This window comes from Scyliorhinus canicula, chromosome 4 (genome assembly GCF_902713615.1).
Source record: "Scyliorhinus canicula chromosome 4, sScyCan1.1, whole genome shotgun sequence".
In the NCBI taxonomy this organism is placed as follows: domain Eukaryota; kingdom Metazoa; phylum Chordata; class Chondrichthyes; order Carcharhiniformes; family Scyliorhinidae; genus Scyliorhinus; species Scyliorhinus canicula.
In genome coordinates, this window is record NC_052149.1 from 208,516,108 (window position 1) to 208,542,075 (window position 25,968).

At 46.4% G+C, this 25,968-nt stretch overlaps 1 protein-coding gene across 3 annotated transcripts in view; it reads right to left on the minus strand.

Moving 5' to 3' along the window:
- Window positions 1-25,968, minus strand: part of atp10b (ATPase phospholipid transporting 10B) — a 428,434-nt gene that overhangs the window by 79,427 nt on the left and 323,039 nt on the right. For all 3 annotated transcript variants that reach the window (XM_038795980.1, XM_038795982.1, XM_038795981.1), the window contains 2 exons: window positions 8,545-8,730; window positions 4,082-4,664 (listed from right to left, as the gene is read on the minus strand). In XM_038795980.1, coding sequence (XP_038651908.1) covers window positions 4,082-4,664; window positions 8,545-8,730 — 769 coding nt within the window. The remainder of the gene's footprint in view (window positions 1-4,081; window positions 4,665-8,544; window positions 8,731-25,968) is intronic.

Genomic DNA, 25,968 nt, shown 5'->3' on the forward strand with positions numbered 1-25,968 from the left:
CTAGCCCCGAGCAGCTGCCCGCTCAGAAGGCCCAACAATTTTTTGAGGTGTTTTTAGTGACTCGCTACCCCTCAGCAGCCACGGAGTCCAATCCCCACATTGCATCAATTCACGGCTGCCTGATGTACGCCTAAGAGTGGTGGAGCATTGCAGAGGAGTGCAGCGTGAAGTCTAATACGCTAAATGAAATTTTAATCTATTCAAAATTGGCACAGGTTTCACATGGGCCCACTGACATGGGGCACAAACTTCGCTGATGCAGTCATGGCACCGGAATCAGCACCGGGCACAAATCATGGTTTCTCACTTGCAAATTATTCTCTGCCCGATTGCAGTTCTCTCTGCCGACAGTTGGAAGCGGAGAATTCAGCCCACAATTTTGAATAGATCTGAGACAGGATTCTCCATTTGGTGCGGTCTATGACTCCCGAGTGCTGGGTGAAGGCGACGTCAAGATGATGGCACATATTTAAATGAGCCTTGGCGTGATCCAGATCGCGCCAAGCGTCGTTACTCGGGTAATTCACGATCAGCCCGGCACAAAGCCCAATTTGGGCTCCTCCTGTGATTCACCTATGGGCCAGGGTTTAGAGAACCCCGAACTGTATCATGGAGTTCACCTGACCCACAACTTTTAATAGACTGTGGTATGGGGAGCACACGGCCCACTCTACAGGTGTGGTAGAGCAGAAATGGAAATGTATTTTTTAAAGCAAAACAATGTTTATTCTACGAACTCAAGTTAACCTTTTTTAAAACATACAGTGAACATCTTACCAACCGTCAATTCAAATACATCCCCCAAAGGATACAACACTAAGTAATCCTTAATAACTTCCTAAACAACATCCAGAAGACTAAAGAAACACCTTTTAACAGAAGCACATTATGTTTACATTCACTATTGAGAACATTTATAATTCTGAATTCACCAAATGATCAAGAGATAGTCTTTTCATGACAGAGAGATCAACAGTACGCCTCCTCTGTCTATCTTCAACCCCAACACTGAAAACTAAACTAAAACACACCCTGCAGCAACACAGCTTAAAACGAAAGTAAAAAGCTGACAGACAGCCCAGCTCCACCCACTCTCTGACATCACTGCAGTAGTAAACATCCATTTCTTAAAGGTACTCTCACTACAGATATTTATATATGCCCCCATTTATAAACACCCATTTCTTAAATGTACTCTCACATGACACCTCCCACCAAGAAAAAAAATAAACCATCAATTTCCAGATGGTTTCATTTTTCACTTTTTCCCTGGAGATGTGCAGCCGCAATTCCCCAGCCGCTGGCATTTTCTTTTCCCGCTGGCAGCACACCGAGCCAATGGGTTTCTCAGCGGCATGTGCTGGCTTCAATGGGAAATCCCATTGACAAGCGATGGGAACCACAAATAACTGGTGAAAATATAACGGGCGGGATTGTTTGTCCACAAAGCGCGTGTTTCTCGGCGACACAAGGCTTGCACAACGTCTGCGCATGTCCAAATCTGCAAAGGTGCTATACATATAAACCACAGTGCAAATGGGATCCTTCAGTCTTGCAGTTTCAAATCATTCAAGGGTACCCCCATTCATACCGGAAAATAGATTTTCATTTTCGAAACCATCATGCCGTAAGAAATAGGAGTGCGAGTAGGTTATATGTCCCCCTTGTGCCACTATGTAATAAAGGAACAGCTGATCTACTTTAACTCTACTTTCTTGCCCTATCGCCATATCCCTTAATTCTCTTAAATGTTCAAAAGCCTATCAATCTCATTCAATCTCAACAACTGAGCATCCACAATCCATTCAGGAGAGAAATCCCAGGATTGACAACTCACTCAGTAAAGACATTTCTTCTCAGTCCTAAATAGCCAACCCATTATCCCGAGTTTATGGCCCTGAGTTCCAGAATCACCTGTCAGGGAATATAGCCCGTCAGAATGGGCTTATTCAGAATATTGCACTTTTCAAAGAGGGCACCTCTCATTTTCTCAACATTCTACACAATTTCTCCTCAGATGGCAATCTGGAGAACTTTGTTACCTCCGAGACACCAAAAGCAATTATGCAGGTACAGCAAGCGGCTCAGAAGGCAAATGATATATTGTCCTTTACTGCAAGAGGATTTGAGTACATGAGAAAGGATGCATTCATGTAGCTGTACAGGGCTTGGTGTGACCACACCTGGGGTTGTGTGTGTAGTTTTAGCCTCCTTACCTAAAAAAGGATATACTTGCCAGGGAGGGAGTACAGCAAAAGTTCTCCAGATTCCTGGGATGGCAGGATTGTCATATAAGGAGAGCTTGGGTCAACTGGGCTTGTATTCACTGAAATTTATAAGAATGAGAGGGGATCTAATTGAAGGAAATGAAATAAAAATCGCTTATTGTCGCGAGTAGGCTTCAAATGAAGTTACTGTGAAAAGCCCCTAGTCGTTACATTCCGGCGCCTGTTCGGAGAGGCTGTTACGGGAACGTATTTCTGACTTCTAACTTCTGACAGGGCTGGTCACACTGAATGCAGTGATGTTGTTTCCTCTGGCTGGCAGCATAAAAGGCGTCACAGCCTCAGGAGACAGGGTTGGGCCATTTACGACTGAGAGGGACGTCTTCACTCAGGGTGGTGGACCTGTGGAATTCTCAACCACAGAGGCTGTGGAGAACGAGTCACTGAACATATTTAAGAACGGGTCAGATAGATTTCTAAATTCTAAAGGTGTCAAGGCGTGTGGGGAGAGCGTGGGAGTATGACATCGAGGTCGAGAATCAGCAATAATCGCATTGAATGGTGGACCAGGCTTGAAGGACTGAATGAGGTATTTCTGTTCCTATTTTCTATATTTCTATGTTCCAAAGGCAAGTATATACTTCTTTAAGTAAGGAGACAGAAACTGAGTCCAGTGCTCCATTGCAACAAGACTTCTTTGAAGAAGAGACCACAAAATTATTTTATTTTTCTGATTCAAAGGTAAAAACCCATTATCTTCTCTCAAATTAGGCACAGCCCTGGAGACTCCAGGTCAATAATCCATACAAAATAAGCATGGTCTGGGAGCCTGAAAGAGATCAAGAGAGGTGAAAATCAAAGTAATTTATTTAGAAATCCTGGGTCGGGATTCTCTTGATCCAGGCCGGGCACGAATCGCCGGGCGCCAATTGCGCAACATCACCCCGACGCCAGTCCGCCGATTCTCCGGAGAGCGGAGAATCGGAGGCATCGCCGCCGGTGTGGTGGGCGCGGTGCGGGTCAGGGACGGCTCTACGTGCCCACCTCCCGGCGATTCTACGCCTGGGATGGGCCGAGCCGCACAAATAAAACTGAGTCTCACCGGTGCCATCCACGTGTGGTCTTACCCAGCGGGACACTGGCGTGCATCATTCCAGGGGTGGCCTGGTGGGGGAGGAGAGGGGTGTCCGACCCCAGCTGTGGGGGGGGGGGGGTGGCGCTGTGGCCTGGCCCGCGATTGGGGCCTACCAATTGGCAGGCTGGCCCCTCGGACTGGGGGTCTCTTTTGTTCCGTGCCGGCTCCTGTAGCCTTATGCCATGCTGGCGCGGAGAAGGGAGCCACCGTACATGTGTGCAATTGCGCCGGGCGAATTGCGCATTGGCACGGTCGCACTGCACATGCGCAGACCTGCGGCGCACGTTTGACGCCAGCATCGGCAGCTGGAGCGGTGTGGGTCACTCCAGTGCCGTGCTGGCCCCCCGCAGGGTCAGAATCGCTGCTCCTGAGGGCATGTTGAAGCCTTCGTGAAACGCGACGGCGTTTACAACGGTGTCAACACTCAGAGAATCCTGCCCGTTATTTCCAGCACTGTTGAAAGTGAGCGATTATGGTTCACCACTTCCACTATCTCTTCCCCTAAAATGTAGTGGATGTAACAATCGGAAACATCAGAGAAGAATGATGTGGAGAAGTAGTAATTGCTGAATGAGTGATCTGTATCTTAGGAATAGCCGGAAGGCACCAAAAACCCACCTGAAGATTAGGTTCGCTCCTCAGTTCAGGCAAGATCAAAAGGAAGGCCCAAGATTGAGTAGAGATATATTAAGGAGAGAAGAGAAGAGGAAAATGTTGTTACCTCTGGCTGGTTCTTCTAATAAATCCATGATGACAGAATCTGCTCCCTTTGTGTACACGATAATCTCTTTAGTGAGGGGATGTTTGACTATTACAGACATTCTCTTCCTTGCTGAATCAAACGCTAAAGTGTGCAACAGTTCAAAAGTGAGAAGATCTCCTTGAGGTAGCTCCACAGTCACTTGGTCAGGGGTCCGGGACAATAACATGAAACTGTAAGCCCGTGCAGCATGCACAAGGGCCGCCTCATCTGGGCTTTCAGCTTCATAGCAGAAGTCTAAATTGCTTGTTTTTTCCTCAGCTTCTGCAACAATATCAGTAACGTCTCTCCCAATGCTCTCGGCAGCTTTTCCATTTTCACACACATTATTGATGACATCAGTCCCAGAACCAGCATTATCTGTTCCACTCTCAGGACCACAAGAAGAAATGGGACTAATTTTAGAGAATGGCGATGCTTTATCACACAAACCCCCTGGTTCATCAGAGCCTGATTGACTTGTGCGTTTCAAATTGAGCTTCTGAAATAGCTGCTGCAACTCTTGGGAATTTGTTGAAGTTTTTGACAAAGGTGAAGGCAGCACCTGGAATTATTAAAACAATTGATCAGAACTTGCCTTCTGACAGAATGATCTACTTCGACAAGATAAAACTGCCCATCTCTAGTTCGGATAACTGTATAATCTACTGTAATTTGTGTTTCATATTTTGTCCTCAGGCATATATTGTAGCAAAATGGAAGAAACATTGTTTAAACTGTAAGCATGACGAAATGGGTGGAATAGTGAGGGCGTGGGGGAAGTGGGGGGGGGGAGTTTGCAGTTTAATGTTCTGACCTGTTAAAGGCAGTGGGATGTAGTAGTGCACAGGAAACCAGGAAGTTGGCGTTTCCACTCCTGATGTTATGATGTTTTAGCTCTGTGTGTATCATCACAGACAGGTTCATTGCCCAGAATAAGTCAGTCTGATTGCCTGGACATGAAGGGTGAGGGGTCAGTCAGATTGTGGGGCTGGCAAGCCAGGTTTGCTGCGTCCAACAGAGAAACGGAAAAGCACTTACTTCCTGGATCCAGGGAGCTTTTGCCCTCAAAGGCCTTGTAAACCTGGCCAGCTAGAACTAATTCTGAAATGGTGATTCACTATGATGTGGTGGATGGTTACCACAAAATAAAAGTGAGGGACAGAACAGGTGAATATTTTTCTGCACCAAGGAATTATAGAAGAATAGGGAAATCTAACATTAAAACAAAGTTAAAAGCTTTGTATCAAAATGCAAGAAGCATCCGTAACAAACTTAATGACCAAACGGCGGAAATAGAAACAAAAGGTTATGGCTTGGTGGGGATTACTGAAACGTGGTTGCAGGGAGGCCAGGGCTGTGAATCGAATCTCTGAGGGTACGCAGTATTTCGGAAAGATAGGGTGAAAGGAAAAGGAGGTGGCGCAGCCCTGCAGATGGGGAAAGGGATCAGTGCTGTCATGACAAATTACTGGAGATCGAGATCTCCAATCAATCTAGGTGGAAAAAAGAAACAATTGAGGGAAGATGTCCTTGGTAGGATTAATCTATGGGTCCCCAAACAGTATCATAGAATTGACAATGCAGAAGGTGGCCATTTGACCCATCGAGTCTGCACCAGCCCTTTGAAAGAGCATCCCACTCAAGCCCAGGCCTCCACCCTATCCCCATAACCCCACCCAACATTTTTTGGACACTAAGGGCAATTTTATCATGACCAATCCACCTAACCGCCATGTCTTTAGACTGTGGGAGGAAACCGGAGCACCGAGAGGAAACCCACCCAGACACGGGGAGAACGTGCAGACTCCGCACAGGCAGTGACCCAAGCCGAGAATCGAACCTGGGACCCTGGAGCTGTGAAGCAACTGTGCGAACCACTGTGCTACCATGCTGCCCAGTCTACAGTGGGGCATATAAACCAGGAAATACTGGGGGTTTGCAAGAAAGATACGGCAATAATAAGGGTGATTTTAATATGCACAAAGACAGCAGGAATCAAATTGACAAGGGTTGCTGGAGGCAGGGTTCATTGAATGCATTAGAGATTGTTTCCTGAAACAATATGTAGGGGAACCAACCAGGGAGGAGGCTACTATCGATTTGGTATTCTGTAATGAGGAGGAATTAATTAATGGCCTCATAGTTAAGGATCCACTCGGGAGTAGTCACCATAATATGGTAGAATTCAGGATTCAGTTTGAGGGTGAGAATGCAGAGTCCCACACTAATATTCTGGAATTAAACAAAGGAAATTGCATTGGCTTGAAGACATGGAAAAATGGAAAGACAATTTATCATCGAAATGGGGAGAGACTTCGGGGTGCTCCGATGCAGAGGGACCTGGGTGTCCTCCTGCATGAGTCACAGAAAATATGGAAAGCAAATGGAATGTTGGCATTTATAGGAAAAGGAATTGAGTATAAAGATAAGGAAGTGTTGTTGCAACTACACAAGGCATTGGTAAGACTGCACCTGGAGTATGTATTGTGCATAGTTTTAGTCCTCTTATTTGGGGAAAGATGTAGTGGCATTGGAGGCAGTTCAGAGAAGGTTCACTCGATTGATTCCAGAGATGAGGAGTTTGTCATATGAGGAGGGATTGAACCGTTTAGGGCTGTACTCTCTAGAGTTTAGAAGAATGAGAGGAGATCAAATCGAGGTACACAAGATGCTAACAGGTACGGATAAAGTAGACGTGTAACAGATGCCTCCTCTTGTGGGGCATTCTAAAACAAGAGGTCATAATCTTAGAATAAGACGTAGCAAATTTAAAACAGATTTAACGAGAAACTACTTCTCCCAAAGGGTTGTGAATCTGTGGAATTCGCTATCCCTGAGTGCGGTGGATGCAGGGACAGTGAGTAAATTTAAGGAGGAGTTGGACAGATTTTTAATTGGTAATGGGTTGAGGGGTTCTGGAGAACAGGCAGGACAGTGGAGTTGAGGCCAGGATGGGATCAGCCATGATCACATTGAGGGTGTTAGGCTTGGGAGGTTAAATTGCCTACTCCTGCTCCTAGGTCATGTGTTCCAGGAAGGAGATAGAATCGTAGAATGTACAGTGCATAAGGAGGCCATTCAGCCCATCGAGTTTGCACCGGTCCTTGGAAAGAGCACCCCATTTAAGCCCACATTTCCAACCTATGCCCGTAACCCAGTAACTCCACCTATCCTTTTTGGATACAAAGGGCAATTTAGCATGGCCAATCCACCTAAATGCACATCTTTGGACTATGGGATGCTCTGGGTGATTTTGCAATCTAGCTCGTCGTCTTTAGCATTGTAGGTACCAGGTGAGGAACATATCACCCATGATAGAATGGCAGAGCAGACTCCATGGGCCGAATGGCCTAATTCTGCTCCTCTATCTTATGAACTTATCTGGGGACTGACCTAGGCATACCGTTAGGGTGGTAAGGCCAGAAACATAGGCACCAGTTAAGTGCCACGGGTGCATGGCACAGTTTTGCAATGGGGGCACAAATCTGTATATATGTGCACATTAAACACCTGTGCAATGTTAAAACTTACATCAGTGCTCTGTCAGAGGGTGTGCGGGTTCGGCTAGTCTGGGCTGGCCATAGAGGGGGCATGAGGGGGGGAAATGGGCAGGTGTTGGAGGTGTACCTGGCCCAGGGATCGCAGGTCGGCCAGCGCTCACCATGCCGGTGTTTCCCCCCCCCCCACCCCACACACCCCCGGATCATGCCCAGTGCGTGGAAATAGCATCTTACAGATGTTTCTGACTTGTGCAAATCAGAAAACTCACCCTATCTTTCAAAATGATCAAGTATTTATGATGTGGAAGATGCCGGCATTGGACTGGGACGAGCACAGTAAGAAGTTTTACAATAACAGATTAAAGTCCAACAGGTTTGTTTCGAATCACTAGCTTTCGGAGCACTGCTCCTTCCTCAAGTGAATGAATTATTAGATAGTGCTTTAAACCACTGCAAAATTCAGTGTACATCACAAACTGGTGATGGAGAGAATTCAGATGTAAAACTGCAAGAGGAAAACTTGAACAATTAGCGGCACACGGAACCAAGATATTTTATGTCCTTGAAATGCACTTCAGTCTATCTTCTTAAATAAACTTAAGATTGAAAAATAGTGCTCTTTTTTTATTTGCAAGCAGTAGGTTTTAAAAGTGCAGGGCCCCACAACAATAAAGTGGCTGAAAATGAAGTATTATTTTACCACATGCTTTGCACTGCAATACCATTTGGTTTTATTATATTGCCCATTCCAGAAGTACAATGTATTCAGAACATGTTATTCTGGGAAAGGAACCATCAAAATTGATCTAATTTGCAATTTTAAAACAGATTATTCAGCTTATTTCGCAAGACTGCTCACAGAAATTAGTGACCCTCTCATCTTTTTCTTCCGGCATCCATAGAATAAATTTTAACAATTTAACCAAAATAGCATCGACTTACTCTTTGCCTTGGTTGCGTTGCTGTGGAAACCATAACTGTGTTACACAATGTCAAAGCCAGAAAGAAATCTATGATGCATGCTCTTTCCAATCCAATGCCAGCTTTTAGTCGAGTCAGTGAGTCCATATGCACAACAGCATCTTGAATTCTGTTCAACAAAACTTCATCGGGAATGATATCTTTCTCCTAAGGCATAGACACAAAATAAAACAAACATAAACAGGATTTTCTTTTGATTATGAATTAGATCGTTGGTACACGAGACTAGATCCTGCATTCATTTGCTGAGTAAAACTTCATCACTTAATTTCATTCTGCTATTCGGTTTAATTCTAATATAATTGCAATTTTGCAAACTTCTCATCAGTCGCATTTGCAATAGCTTGATCATTGAAAATAAATAAGTGACTTTTATTCAAAGTGAAGGTTGTTTCTCTGAAACTCACAGAGAGAGAGACATTGCTCACTTCCCTCGCAATTTTATTCTACTGCAGTGTCATACTCATGCTTTCTTACATGTGACACTGTTATCTTGGCATAGTTCCATTACCCCAGCAGGTGCTGACAAGCTGAACATCTAACAATCATTGCGATCATTGTGGCATGCACATTATCAGCAACTGCTGCTGCCTCCACTTATGCCATGGCACCGTGTTCCGTGTTATATAAAACTATTTTAAAATTCCACCGCTCTGTTATGAAGTTTGTCTTCAGGCTAGGAAAGAGTTTACCAGAGAGGAGGTGGAATAGGCATTTTTGCTTGTGATTTAATGAAGATTGTCACTTCATTATAGCAGAGACTGAGGAGCAGAAGAATACGTTTCATTGTTACCAACTGTTATATTTGATTCTGCTCCACCCCATTTGAGATTTATTTTCAATGTGGAAAAGTGTGAGGTTGTCCATTTTGGTCGGAAGAATGGAGGCATCGACTATTTTCTAAATAGGAAAAGGTTTAGGAAATCAGAAGAACCAAGGGACTTAGAGTTCGAGTTCAAGATTCTCTTAAGGTTAACGTTGAGGTTCAGTCGGCAGTTAGAAAGGCACATACAATGTTAGCATTCATGTCCAGAGGGCTAGAATACAAGAGCAGGGGTGTACTTCTGAGGCTGTATAAGGGTCTGGTCAGATTCAATTTGGAGTATTGTGAGCAGCTTTGGGCCCATATCTAAGGAAGGATGCGCTGACCTTGGAAATGGTCCAGAGGAGGTTCACAAGAATGGTCCCTGGAATGAAGAGCTCGTCATACGAGGAGCGGTTGAGGACTCTGGGTCTGTCCACATTGGATTTTAGAAGGATGGGGCGGGGGGGGGGGGGGGGGGGGGGGGGGGGAGGGGAGGGATCTTATTGAAACTTTCAGGATATTGAGAGGCCTAGATAGAGTAGATGTGGAGAGGATGTTTATACTCGTAGGAAAAACTAGAACCCAAGGACACAGCCTCAGACTGAAGGGATGATCCTTTAAATCAGAGATGAGGAGGAATTTCTTCAGCCAGAGGGTGGTGAATCTGTGGAACTCTTTGCCGCAAAAGGCTGTGGATGCCCCTTTAAGACAAGTGATAGATAGGTTCTTGATTAATAAGGGGATGGGAGTTATGGGGAGCAGGCAGGAGAATGGGGGTGAAAACATATCAGTCATGATTGAATGGCGGAGCAGACTCAATGGGCCAAATGGCCTAATTCTGCTCCCATATTTTATGGTCTTATTTCACTGCTTGAAATCCCAGTTTCAACCATCCAGTTCCCATTTTTCATAGTTCAGAATTAGTTTAAAAAAATAAATGCTCACATATCTTCACACTTTTTTTTGCAGCAATTCAATGCTGGATGAAATATATAATATAAAACAAGCACGCATGTGCTCATTGGGCAGACCGTTGCTGATTGGGTAGCCAGTGCAACATTGGCAGGAAACGTATGTCTTCAGTACTTATGAGCATTCAGCGGACTCTTCCACCGCCACCCCCCCACCCCGGCCAGTGTAGAAACGATGGGCTGAATGGTCCCCTCCTGCATCATAACAATTGTGTGATTTTGTGGCAGATGCCATTTTGGTCACAAGCTCTGCAGCTCGGCAATGCCACCGGGGCCACGGTGCATGACTGAGGCTGGTCAGGGCCCTGCTCCATTCAGTAGCTATGGGGGGAAAATTGCAAGATTTGGGCAATCGAGTGTTGGAAGGGAAATCCATCTGAGGATATCAAGTGCTGCCCTCCCAGGCCGCAGCCACCCCACCCCTCCCCCACACCCCTCCAATACACGCACACACATTTTTGCTTTAAAAGAACAAAAGATTTTGGATTTAGGAGCAGGAGTCAGACACCCAGCCCTTCGAGCCTGCAGCAATATTCAATAAGACCATGGCTGATCTGGTTGTGGACTCATTTCCACTTTGCCATCTTATATGTTTCCATATGTTCACTCAGACTCCCAAACTCCTACAATGGGTGTAGGTCCAACTTGTTCAACCATTATTCAGAAGATAAGCCCTTCACATTGCAGGAAACCAAACTGTGACTCACGCATTTTCAGAAAAGGAGACAAAAACATACAGTGTATCCCAGATGTGGGGCTGGATTCTCTGGTCGCCCAGCCGCGTGTTTCTCAGCGCTGTACACTGGTGGTGGGATTCTCTACTCCCGCCGCACGTCAATGGGATTTCCCGTTGACCCACACCACCGGGAAACCCGCGGGCAGGGGTTTGCTGCTGGCGGGAACAAAGAATCCCAACGGGCTGAGCATTCCGGCCGTCATCCCACCAGCGCTCTGTGCAGCTGCAGTAAAATTTCCCTACTTTTATATTCCATCCCCTTTGTAATAAGTGCCAACATTTCATTTACCTTCCTCACTTGCTGTACCTGAATACTAACATTTTGGAGAGGGATTTTCCAGGCCCTTTCACTTCGGGCTGAAATCCCGTTGTGGCCACCAAATTTCACGAGAAGGTCATAGTGGGAATTGTGATATGGGGATCTCAAAATAAGATCATTTCTAACCCCCGCCACCAGCAACATAATTAGGTTCGTGCCCTGCAAGGCAGTGAAGCTGATTACCATTCATTTGAATACAAATGGTGGCCTGGTGGCCCAGTGGCCCAGTGGTTAGCACTGCTGTCTCACAGCGTGAGGGACTTGGGTTCGATTCCGGCTGGTGACCGTAAGCAATTTGTACATTCTCTGTGTGTCTGCGTGGTTTTCCTCCGTGTGCTCCGGTTTCCTCCCACAAATCAAAGATGTGCAGGTTAGGTGGATTGGCCATGCTAAATTGCTCCTCAGTGCCCAAAGATGTGCGGGTTAGGTGGATTGGCCATGCTAAATTGCTCCTCAGTGCCCAAAGATGTGCGGGTTAGGTGGGGTTACGGGGATAGGGCGGGTTGGCATTGCCAGGGTACCAGGGGTGGGGGCATGGAGTGTGGCGTCCAGGGAACCCCATTGGAGTGAAGGGTTCCTACTATGCCCAATACTGGCATTGTTGTGGGGGAAGTAGGGGGGGGGGGGGATAAGAGTTGGGCACTGAAGTCCTGATGCCCACGATAATAATGGTGGTGATGGGTAGGGGCCCTTTACTGCCACATTGAGAATGGAGTGCCCTTTAAAAACAATGCCCTGGGACAGCACGGTGGCACAGTGGTTAGCACTGCTGTCTCACGGTGCTGAGGTCCCAGGTTTGATCCTGGCTCTGGGTCACTGTCCATGAGGAGTTTGCACATTCTCCCCGTGTTTCCGTGGGTTTCGCCCCCACAACCCAAAGATGTGCAGGGTATGTGGATTGGCCACGCTAAGTTGCTCCCGAATTGGAAAAAATGAATTGGGTACTCTAAATTTAAACAAAAATAATGCCCCAAAGTGCCAGAAGATTTGGAAAAAAACCTGAAAACATGTCGGTTTTCAGTCAGAACCCGATGCCTTGGCATTTTTAGAGAAAGTTTCACCCCTTGTGATTCATGTACCAGCATGCCCAGCTTTCTCTGTAGCACCAAGTTCTGCAATCTCTCCCCATTTAAATCATAGGCTGCTTTTCTAATCTTCTTGCCAAAGCAGACAAGTTCATATTTTACCACATTATACTCCATCTGGAAAATATTGCCCACTCACTTAACCCATCTTTTTCCCTTTGCATGCTCTTTACCTCCTCTTGATACTTTACTTTCCTAGTTATTTTGGCGTAATCTTCAAATTTCGCTACCGTAGATTTGGTCCCTTCATCCAAATCATTGACATAGATTCTAAATATTTGAAGTACCAGCACTGATTCCTGAGGCACTGTACTTGTTACAGCATGCCAATCTGAAAAGATCCACTTACCCCTACTCTGTGCCTCCTCTTAGCTAACCAATCCTATATATATGCTAATATACTGCTCCCTTTACCATGTAATCTTATTATGTATACCTTCTGGAAATCTAAGTATAGCACATCTATGGGATACCCTATATCCACTTTCCTTGTTACCTCCTCAAAATTATAAATGAGTTAGGAAACACCTGCTCCATACTGTATGTAAATATGTATATATAATTACAGGAGGATAGAATTTTACAGCATAGAAAAGAAACACATCAGCTCATCTTATCTGCTCTGGCCATTAAGCACCAATCTATTCTTATCTCATTTTTCAGCATTTGGTCCATAGCCTTGCTTTATTGGAGGGGAGAAAACGTAAGTCAAATTAAACTTATTTTATGTTGCAGTTTAAAGGTCTCTTGTATCCCTTTGCCCCATTAAAACCAGAATGTTACTCACATATTTCTGCTGTGATAAATTATGAGAGCCTTTGTGTAATAATTTCTTGGAGCACCTTGGGGCATGTATAACATGATATTTGTTCTATGCTGTGAGCACTCTTGGGTACCATGAATTTTGGCAACTTCACCAGCTTTGAAACTAGCCAACCATCTCATCAAATTCCACGTCCCCACATCTGGCCAATGTTTTTTTTCTCATAGTTTTGACTCAATCTACCATGCAGAGCTACAGAAAGGCCCTAATGCATTTAGAGTATTGCACCACTTAATCTGGCTCATTCAGAGAATTTACGAACAGGCAAAAGGTGTAGCGCATGTCTTTGGAGACAAGACAGAGCTATTCCCAGTCAGCAAAGGAATCATACAAGAATATTTGCTTTACACGCTGCTTTTCAATACATAGGAGAAACACTCATGAGGGAAGCTCGCTATGCCCTCTTAGAATAGCTCAGGGTCAGTATCTCTGTTCACAACGGGCCAGGTTTTCACCATAGAGTCAGATAGCTCCAGTTGGGAAATTTCCGATCTTGGGGTGCCCACCTCGAAAAAAGCAGTCTCAAACGATATGATTTTCTTTCTGGTGAGGAAGTGGTATGGAATAGAGCCAGACACAGATGGAAGCGGTCACAGGGACCCAAAAAATGGCAGGGAGGAAAGGCCCACCTTGCCCACCTGGGACTTCATCCCAGTTATTTTTAGGTCCTCGAGTTCTCAATTCCTCCTCACTCTCCACCCATTCCCTATGCCCCAACCAAGCCAACTCATGCCAACCCATGCCCACTACCCACTCCTAATGACTCCTCCCTTCATGCCAACGCATAGCATTTTGCTGCACATTCACCAAGTATACACTTAGTACAGAAAAATGAGCCCATGGTAACAATGATGTGTGAAAATGCTTACAAAAAATGTCATTCATAACTTTCTTTAAAAAAAGCTTCTGTAAGAACCCGATATAAATATCAATAAAACAGAACGTTAAAAGATCAATAACTGGAACTATAAGCATTTTATATCTCTTTATCTTGTGTAATTAGATACTAAGCCGTTGACAATATAGATCTAAGAACAAATGTTTGTAAGTCTACCAATCGAGTAACGTTTTCCTTTCTGCATATCTTTTTCATCAAAGTAATGGATAGCTGGGCTCTAAACCAAGCTTCATTTTGCATGATTGGCTAAGAGCTCAGACCTCCAGTACTTTGATGAAACAATTACACAGAAGGTAAAACATTGCTTTATCGACAGCTCAAACAGGCTGTGTGTGGTTATCAGGACAACACAGCAGAGTAAGGATTCCCTATCCTGGGCGATCAATCAGGACCCAAAATGGAGAATCTCCTGGCCAGAGACATTTGCTGCAAACATATTTTTCATGAAGATCACTAAATAAATCCTATTTTGTTCAAAAGTGTCTGAAAGTGGATTATTACCAAATGGGAGGAGGGAACTCTGCCCTTGGGTTTTTGATCCGGGGAAGACCTGCTGCCAGCCTGTCAAGTGCCTGAGTGGCACTGCATTCTGTAGGCCTTCCTTAAAAGAAGCGACACAGGGCTCTAACTGAATCTCCAGCCAGCCAGTGAGATCGCTTTTGCATCAATTAAATCCAGCCCCAGGTTTCCACCTTTGCAACTTTTATATGATCCTCATTAAGGAAGTTATCAGGAAGCATGGGGCCTACTTTTATCAGTCCGGTGAAAACGCTCAGCCCTATGGTGCCACTGTCTCCTGCATTAGCTCCACAATTGCCACAGCCTATTCAACAGTAAGGCTTGAATAAGTCAGATTTTCCCCAACCTTAAAAACAAAGTCATCCATTTTAGGTTCTCATAAAGATCCATACCTCCAATCCCAATCACCATTTGCTTCCCAGCTGCCATCTCAGGGTAAGATGCAAAGATTTGGTGCGCTGTTTCATCTAAGTTCAAATTCCTCCTGTATATCCAATACATTCCCAAGTTTTCTTTCTTTTACCTTGTTGATATTGCCCATCGCTGAAATCCTACCCTGCAGTTCCACCATCTTAAGGGCAGTACATCTCCAAAGCCGTCCTTGCATTCCTTCCGATACTTCCGCCATTCTTAAACTGCAACGCATTCAACTTGCATTTTCACCTACAATAAGGCACATTTCCCATTTCCTCTTCCGTTATTCATTTCAATTCTTGCATGGCCACATCTAGCTCTGCTTCCGTAAGCTCCTAAATCCCATGCCCACGTATAGATTGTCCACTTCTCCAAAACTGGTACATTTCTCATACAATTCTCCTTTTGATTGAAGAAAAACAAAACTCATTGTCTTCTGAATTTCAAAAATGGGCAAGTCTAACCGTTAATTGACCTGAGCATCTGCCAATACCAATTGGCCTCTAATTAACCTAAGCAAGGCACAACAGTTGAATCTTGTGGCCTACAAGGGATACACAAGCAGCTATTCTTTAGCTGCGTCACTTAGTACGCCTGTCCTAAATCAGCACAGGAGCTGGCAGTTGCAAAGTGGTAATGTTGCTGGACTTGTCATCCAGAGACCTGGACTAATACTTGTGGGAAATGAGTTCAAATCCTACCAAGGCGGATGAAGGAATCTTAAAATAATTTTAAAACTCTGGATAGTAACCCTCGTCTCATTAACAATAAAACTATCGGATTGCTGTCTGGATCCCTTTCATTGAAGCAAAGATGCCAGTCTGACTCAATCTACATGTGACCTCAGACATAGACCTATGTGAGAGACAATTAACTGGCCTCTAAAAACTGCGGTCAACTCTCTACCACCTGCTCAAGAGCAATTAGGGATGGGAATAAATGCTGGCCATGCTCTCTTGTCAAGAATGAATTTCTAAAAATCCTACAAGTGGGAGTGAGCAGCACCATTATTATCCACATAGTATGCCCAATAATGCATCAAGTTATTCAAGAGATATCACAGCTGGTAACATTAATCAAACCATCTTCAATCTAAACAAAAACAATTTTTTTGAAGCGATCACAAAATTCCATCACGATGATCCTTTGTCATGGGGAGACACACTTGAGAATTCAGTAAGAAGTCATTGGCTGGGATACTCTGTTCCAGATTCTAATTCCTCCCACCAGTGGAGAATCAGGACTGCGTTCTGCTGGTGGCTAAGAGAGTCGCCGGGGTTGGATTCTCATGGCTTGACTGTGCGAAATATACATAGTGCTCAACTTGCCGGGTTCCCTACAGATCTGGGGTCGGGCCACCATTTTGAATGGGCAACCTGATCCTCGTGTCCAGGGACAGACCTCCTCCCCACATCTCAGGCAGCTCTCTGTTCAAGATCTTTATCCTGGCCGGACCTATTTAAACTCTGAAATGGCCTTCTCACTCTGAACTGCTCTGCTGTTGAGCAGATCAGACAGTTCAGTGAAGAATTAAGCCAGAAACACTTTTCCTTTCCTCAAATCTGCTCCCTCAGTGCTATGCTTTTGAAACTGCTGCTTTTTGAAGCGTCAGAGCCTTCCTAGAAAGCTCTCAATACTTGAAAAGGCTTGCAATCCCCTGAGATCCTTTGAACTGTTAAGCATTCACAGTGCAGTAACTTTAACTTGCCTTTGATAGGCAGCTTAATGGTTTAAATACAGCTGCCAGGAGGTTTGTTTATTTATCTTTCCCTTCATGCTTGAATGCATGTGAAGTACCCTCCACTGATCCTAATAACAATGTTTGTGAACATTCCTGTTATGATTGACAGCTGCTGACTTCTTTGACAATGCAATGTGCTTTCTGCAGTTTGAAAAGAGGAAGTAAAACCGCTCAAATGCTTTGAAGTAGGATAAAGATCTTGAACAGAGGGCTGCCTGAGAAAACAATGCTAAGAGTGATCTTCAGGTTTCCGAGGTCTGGAAGGGGCAGTCCAGACACAGGGCCGCCATCCTGGGTGACAGTCATGGGGTCATCTCCTTACCCACAGCCCAAGTCCAGCAAACCCCAGGATCCTTAGGGGACCCTCCCTCTGCACCATGGTGCTAACACTGCGCTCGGCATTACTTACACCAAAGCCCACCCAGTGGAGTTCCCGCTGTGGGTTCCAGAGAATAATTGGGGTGGGGGGGGGGGGGGGGGCGGAGAAGAGTGATTTGGGCTTCTAGCCATTAAATGCATTAAAATGGATGCAAATCAGATATTTGCATGTCCCCAATAGTATGAGGCGGGAAGCCCGTTATGGCCAGCAGGGCAGGACTGAAGACTGGAGACAGGTCTGGGGACAGGTCTGCGGCCCAGCACCAATCCCGTATTTGACCTGGCGCGGGATTCTCTGCTCGATCTGATTTCCAATCTCAGCGGCCAGGAACAGAGAGTCCCGGCCACGTGTCGCTTTAAAAGGCTACAATTGTTAAACATGAAGAATTAGCTATATGTAAAAACTAGAAATGAATTCAAATCCTTTTCACTGAGATGGCTTTATACGTGACAAGGACATTACCGAAGAAAGTCATTCAGGCAGGCAGTATTAAAAGGTTTAAAAAGTAATGAGATGTGTAGTTTGAAATAAAGCATCCAAGACAATGCTAAGCAGGTGGATATGTGAGATCAAAAAAGATCTGGCTTCTTGGACTGGTCTTTTCCTGCTCCTAAAAGATTCCATGATAGTATAAAACAAAGAACAAATGACAAGCACCTTTTCAAAGGGTATATTGTAAATGGTGTTTAGGGAGGGCAGTAATTCAAACATCATGGGAGGAGTCTCTGTTTCAGGAGCTAAGTGCTGATGCCGTGACTGAATCAGTGATATTCGATGACCACAGAAATGGCGCTGGTCCCGGAGCCATTCAGGATCTGTTAATGGGCTAGCATTGGCACCACGTGGAACTAGAGCAATTCCAATGATAAACGGTGCACGATTCACCGGTGTTGGGATTGGCACCCGAGAGGCTGACAAGCTGCAGCTGGCATATCCACACTCCATTGCCCACACGCACTCAGCCAACAAGATGGCAACCAAACAGCGACAGCCCGCTTTGCAGATGTCGATCTCAAGACACTGCTGGACGTTGTGGAAGAGAGGCGTGACACCATGTTCCCAAGGGTGGGAAGGTGGCTGCCGTACACCTGGCCTGGGCGCAGCTGCTGTCATGATAAGCAAACATGCAACCAATGAACATTCAGAATAGGACACAACCAATGGGCAGTCAGAACACTCAGAGGTGGCTTCACCACAATGGGGCATGACATAAACACTACAAAAGGGATGAGGCACTCACACCCTGCCTCTTTCCACAGACAGATATGTAGAGAGTTAGACAGGGTTGATCAGCAGGATCACACCCCAGCACGTGGCTTAGAGAAAGCTGGTACAGTTAGACTGAGTTACTACAATTAGATTAGCAGAGAGTCAAACTCATTTCAAAACTGTGTTAGTAGTTCAATAAACACGTTGAACTCATTTCAGAGTCTGGAGTATCCTTTAGTTAAGACTGCATCAAGTAGCAGCCTGTGTTATCCGAAGCAGTATAACACAACAGGTGGCTGAAGCTGTGGGCCTCACCACAGGGGTGGACCCGACCTGTGGTGCCGGGAAAAGCTGCACTACCTCAAGGCAGCCAGGATGAGTAGCCAAAACCATGCCCTTTACACTGACCCCCGTTCCACACACCCATAAACCCCTCCCAAACATGGAGAGCGACCGAACCCCGCACGCTGGCAGTCTGCCCGCACCCCACCTTGCACCTAATGCCAGCACCCATACCACACACCATGGCCGGGTGCCCTAGTCACAAAGGCCACCAGCTGCCCATCCTGTGCTGCCTGTGTCCGACTGCCTAATACTGCGCATTTTCTGTCTCCCCTCCTCCCCGAGAAGGCAACGCACAACCACAGGGAGAAAGAGAAAACTGGAGGGGGCCACCGGATCTTCGGATGGTGGGCGGGGTGATAGGCAGCCGTTGGAGGTGGGCAGGGGCCAGAGCCCCCAGGTCAGCCATTGTTCACTGCCCCGATGTACTGCCCCACCCTCATCCCACACCGCCTCCCCCCTCCCCGCACCCCATCCTCACCTCTGCCGAGGGTTCATTGGGGCCGTGTACTGGAATAGCTAGCTAGCATGCAGGGATGACCCAGGTGAACAGTGGAAAGTGCCACCATGGGCAGAAGTAAGACGTTATCAAAAGATGCAAAGCACCAGAATTCATCGCAGAGCGGGTCCTCATAATTCTCCATCCCATGGATCCAGTCTGCTGTTAATCCCAAGCCAGGGCCCGCACCCCCTAATGAGGCAGGTAGGAATCATGGAGGGGGTTGTAGGTGCAGGGAGGGGGTGGTCAGCTGGGGGTGTGGGGGCGTGGTGGGGGTGGGACACAATGTTCGTGACGCCATCGACCAGGCCCCCTAGTCAGAGAACCTGGAGGCAATTAGAGCGTCTCCTGCATGTTGGCTGAAGTATATTGGTTGCACGGCCTTCTGTGTCTGTCCAGGCCCTATGCCCTGCCCATCCTGGCCGTCCCTCGCATCCTCCTTGATGTACGAGGCCTGGCGTTCAGTCCCGTCCTCCAGCACATCGCCCCTCTGATGTACAATTTGTGGAGGATGCAGCAGGCCACCACAATGTGGGAGGCCCTCCTAGCTCTGGACTGGAGCGCCCCTCCAGAGTGGTGCACGCACCTGAACCGCATCTTCGTGATGGCGATGCACCACTCTATCACAGCCCTGGTCGCTGTATGGGTGTCATTGTAGCATTTCTTCTTGTTGGTCTGTGGCCTCCAGATAGACATCATCAGCCATGACCGCAGCAGATAACCCCTGTCTCCCAAGAACCAGCCCCTCATCCGGGGCTGCACCTGAAGGTGTCAGGAACCGTGTAGTGTGGCAGGATGAAGTCGTGCACACTGCCTCGGTATCAGATGCAGACGTGCATCTTGTGGTCACACACCAGCTGCACGTTGATGGAGTTATGGAGCGGTACCCCTTTTGATTTCTGAATGCCGACCCCTCATGTGCCGGTGCCCTTAGGGGACATGCGTCTTCTTGATCACCCCCTGCATCTGGAGCAACCCGGCGATGGTGGCGAACCCCACTGCCCGGGCATTCTGGTGGGCCCGGTCCACATTGAAGCTGATAAATTGTGCTGATGGGCAAATGGAGCCTCAGTGATAGCGCGGATACACCTGTGCACCGAGGTCTGCGATATCCCCGACAGGTTCCCACCCGGCGCCTGGAAGAATTCCATGGCTGAAAGGTACAGGGCGACCGTGCCCTTGGTGGTCACCAGAAGCGGGTGTCCTCCCCCAAACTCCCGCGCTTCCAGGTGCGCCATGATCAGGCGGATATTGCATACGGCTCCCCTGCTCAGCCGGAGTCTTTGACGGCATACCCAGCAGGCCTCGAATGATAGGCGCTGCTGATACACACGAGGCCTAATGCAGCGCCTCCTTCCCATCTCCTCCTTGGCCTGTTGGGCCGCTGGCTCTCCATCCTCACCACTGGCAACTGTTCCTCTGGGGTAAGCTCCGCTGCTGCAGGGTCCTCCCCAAACAGCTCCTGCTCATACAGCCTCAGTGTATCGCCCAGTGCTGCGGCAGTCAGGCAGATGGCAACAGTCCTTGTTGGATTCCGAAATCCATTGTCTGCAGGGGGCGAATGACAGACATGTTAGTATGGTGCATACCCCCATGCCCAACCAGGTCCACTGGGCTGGATGGTGGCCCCGGCCTGCACTGCAGCTCCTGCCCCCTTATGTTCTTCCAGCTCACACACCTCCTTCCTCCCGCATCCCCACACTTACCCCGGCATTTCCCCCTGGCATTCTGCCTTCCGCACCGTACCTATATGGCCGATGTCGCTCTACGCAACTACGGGCCATGGTGGGGTGCACATTAGGATGGCTGTCTTTCAGGAGTTGGCAATGGCGGTCCGTACCTGGACACGCTAGTCCCGGTGGGATACCCCAACCCTGGTCCATAATCCTGCAGTTTACCCCCTGCAATTCCCCCCGGCCCTGGCAGATGCCCCCCCCCCCCCCCCCCCCCCCCCCCCCCCCCCCCCCGCCAGCCAGCCATGACAGCAGCAGGACTGACAGCCCACAGTCACGCCTCTGGGAACATGACCTACCTCCTCTCTCATCCTCAAGTGGTCACTGCGCCAGTTTCCTGATTTTTAAAACCACAAGTAAACCTCTCCGTCGATAATTCCTCTTGGTGGAGGCGGAGCATTGCGGGAGCCCCGGAGAATACCCGGATAGAATGACATTCCAATGATGTTTACTGTACAAGAGCCATAAAATGCATTCATGCCACTGGTGAGGGATCGGAGCACGGCATTCCGTCAGGCACCTGGCGGGCGTCGATTTTCAGCTGACTTGTGATTCTCCGCCCGATTGTGCCTCGCGATTCCACCGTCCATAGGCAGAGAATGCCACCCCAGTGTCTCGTTCACCCTTGTGAATAAGAAATGGTTCTCATCATCTTAGAAACATCAAACAGCCGCTTTCTTTTCTGGCACAGATGAACATCATTCCACCACAGGGCATGTTATTATTTTTCATTCCATTAACCTGTCAGGTGCAAGTACCTTAAATGCATTAGTTGTTTCATTATGCCTCCAGTTACACCCATCTGTTTTAAAGCAGTTAAGTAGTATTTAGTAATATATCAGGCTACATTTTGTCATGGATTTACATGCAATTGTTTTACTTAACTTTCAGAAGCAGACACCTTGGGGGGGGGGGTTCTCCGAGCCTGCGTGCTGCAATTGCGCTCAGCGCGGGTGTGAAGAATGGGGCGTTAGACCCACGATCGTGTCCGACGACTTCCCGCGATTGTCCGGGGACCGGAGAATTGCTGCCAATCACGCGGACGCAGTTGACGCGGCACCGGTCGGGGGCCATTGAAAGAGGCCTCCACGGCGATTCTCATCCAACAACTGGCCGAGTTCCCGCTGGCATGGTTCATTCATGGTTCCATCCGGCGGGCACTCGGCGTGGTGGCTGCTGACTCAGAACGCGACTGCCCTGGTGGGGGAGCGGGTGGATCCGTCACTGGGGGGGCCTCCAGGACAGCCAGGCTCGTGATCGGGGGCCACCGAACGGCGGGTGCACGTGATCTGAGGGATGCCTATGTTGGCGGGGCTGGCCTGCTGCGTGGGTCCGCCATGTTGTGCGGGCCCACAGCTGGAAGTGCAGGGCTCCTTATCGGCAGCTGGAGCTGCGAGGTGCACTCTGTGGCTCTGCAAGCCCCAGGAAAGCCCAGAGTGATTCCCGCCAGTTTTCCCACGGGCGGGGGACCATTATCAGAGAATTCCCCTTGTGCGATAAACCACTTGAACCACTCAATTAGATTACACAATGCAACATATTATAATTTAAAATCATTTTGTGGTATCCATTTATTTCAGCAATGTTCATGAGATGTCTTTGTAAAGTACAATGCTTGGAAATGCTGATCACTGGAATAAAGGAATTGTACTATAAGCAGCAATTGTGTGGACTAGGCCTATGTTCCCTAGAGTTCAGAATAATGGAAGGTGGTGTCAGTGCAACATATAAAATTAAGGGTCTTGATAACGGTGTTCCCCTTGACAGTTTAGAAATAGGGGTCACAGTACTGGAGTAAGGGGTCAGCCATTATGGAGATAGTACAGGAAGATGGAGCTCACATTTGATCTGACTGAATGGGAAAGCAGACTTGTCAGGCCAAATGGACTACTCCCACTCTTAATTCTTAATCACCATGGATTAGCCTATATAGGTGGGCTCAGAGGTCAAACCCAATGTGGTGGAACTGGAAAGTGTTGGCAGTACCAGTCACTTACCTTTGCTGTTGGTGGCAATGTCCATGAGGGAATTTGAAATTGTAGATGAGATTTTTGAAATCAATTCTCCAGGGGGATGAAGAACAAAACAAAGCCAATAATTGATTGATGTTTGGAAACTCCAACCTAAGCTGCAACCACACAGCCAAGGTCTGGGGCAAGCATTTAGATAATTCTTGGTTCCAGTTTCCACTTTATATTTTGGGTAAGCTTTCAGGAAATCCAGGAATTGCAGTTATCTTCCTCAATCCCACAAGGACTGCAGTATTAAATTCAATAATTGTGCTCTGTAAAACGATTCTCCCAAATCTCAGGATCTATCCCATTGTCACAGCAACAGCAGCTATGTACGCATTAAAGCACTTTTACTTATTTTCTTTACCCCTTTCTTCCCCTCTGTGTTTGTCTGTTATGTGTGTGTATATATAGAGGGTGGGGGGGGGGGGGGGGGGGAGTTAAAATGGGGAATTAGGAATCAGGTAAAAGTTAGCCAGTTGTATTTGCTGCATATTTCATCAGAGTTCTTGTTATAAATAAACAGTAATTGTGTTTACATTTACAAACCTGGTGACTGCAATTGTTGGGCAACCAAGGACCAAAGTCTTTGGGTATCTTTCTTTGAATTGTTGGTTACTTATTGGCAGAGTGTTGTGACCCCTGGTCAAGTGGAGCGGGAATTGTGAAGTGGAGCAGTGAGGTTATGCTGGAATTGTTTAAAAATTGTTTAAAAATTTGATTCGGCCACAGCTGGAGTGGTGTGTGCAGTTCTGGAGTCCACATTACTGGAGGGATGTGACAGCACTGGAACGAGTGCAAAAGAGATTTACAAGGATGTTTCCTGGGCTGGACAGTTTTAGTTATGAAGAGAGATTGGATAGACTGGCATTGTTTTCCTTGAAGATGAGAAGACTGAGGGGAATGTATAAAATTATGAGGGGTATAGGTAGGTAGAAAAAGGACAATCTTTGTAAAGAGCCTCACAAACTGGATGACCTGCGAAGATAGTCCACGTCCATAGTCACCAATCCCCTCCTCGGGCCTAATACATGAAAAGAGAGAGGAATTGGCCTAGTGGTTCTTCAGAATTAATGGAGATGTGCAATTGAGTGGGAATCAATTCTCCTGGGATAGCCAAATATCAACTCAGAAAGCTGTCACTAAGGCTCAACAATTTGATTGCCAAAACATTGCATTTTGCTCTTGGAGAATAGTAGATGGCACTGGAATAACAATTCTCCTAGCCGCTGCCAAGATAATTATATTAATTAGAGAAACCTGCTGCTGCACCCTCAGTAGTCATTGCAACCCAGGGATTTGAAACACAGTGGGTGGATTTATCAGGCAGTTTCAGCCAGAAGTATTTAGAACTGTAAATTGATTTTACCCTTCACTGTAATTGAAATCTATTGGTACGTGATCTGAATTATATGTTTTCATTAAAAAATTATGACAAAACAATTTTTTGTATCACTGTGAAAGTTTGACTCTCGTTTTCTTGCACCAAATATGCAGCGGAGGGAGAGCAAAATAATGTGAAAGAGAAAGCAGATTCAATCAATTTCCTCAATTAGGAAATACAAGAATCCTATGTAAATGGCCGTGCTTCAATTCTTTATGGAATCTCATCCTTACTGCCTTAGGCACAATGTCAAATATTTAGAATGGGCATATTAGAAACATGTAAGATCAGTTATCAACAGCAGACTATCCATCAAATTAATGCTATAGATTAGTGGGCTATTAGGTTAACTGGCATACAATGAGCTGGGTTATTGAACATATACATCAGAAATAATTAATTGCCTCGAGCATTTTGTATCAAAAAGACATGAATTTTTATCACAGACCACAAGTGTGGTTTGGCAGCGCAGTATATACCGATTGTACAATTTGTTGGTTTTCATCTGCTGAGCACCAATCAACATTGTTTCAGGAATTGCATTATAATCACTGAATTTTCAGTTTGAAGTCATTACACACCAATGAGATGTTATGATCAGTGATCTGCATAAACTGCTCCCTTTTAAGTCAAGGTAAAATGAAATCGTTTGGAGAGATGTGACCCCCAGCTAAATTGACACAGAGAGATGGGACCTGGTTGCCATGGAAGCAGGGGCTCAGGACAAAATGAATCAAAAGTAAGTTTTAACACCCAGACATAGAAGAGGAGGCATAGAAGAGGAAGTTTTTGTTGCATACAGATTCTCAGAATCATCGAGAGAAAGGGGCGGTATGAGGCACAGTGGTTAGCACTGGGACTGCGGCGCTGAGGACCCAGGTTCGAATCCTGGTCCTGGGTCACTGTCCGTGTGGAGTTTACACATTCTCCCCGCGTCTGCATGGGCTACATCCCCGCAACCCAAAGCTGTGCAGGTTAGGTGGATTGGCCACGCTAAATTGTCCCTTATTTGGAAAAAAAATTGGATACTCTCAATTTATTAAAAAAAGAATCCTCCAGAGAAATTTGAGAAAGATGATCCAGTATAGGTGCTACTATGCCAAGCATCGCAAAATAACCATTTTTGTGTTAATAACTATGTTGTTGTGGATGGTTCCTCTGTGTGAAACAATGAAGATTGTTGGGAGTAAAGGACCAAGGAGTTGCTTTGCTACTGAAAGTCCATTAATTCATGCTCAGAAGATTACGTTTAAGAGGATTTTGGAAAATACTGTGTGGTGGAGCAAAGGATAGAATTCCTCTTACAGATTCGGGACTTCAAACACAAGATATTTCTACTGAGAGTGTGGTGTAAAGTATAAATGTGGCAGTGAGATTTTGGACTTATTAAGAAGTTAAGAGGGAATAACCTTTCTGCAGTGTACTTCGACAATGAGTACACTCATGTTTAGTCCATGTTAATTTTAGTTTGTTAGTTACAGTAAAAATTCTCAAAACACAAAATCTAGTTGTGCGA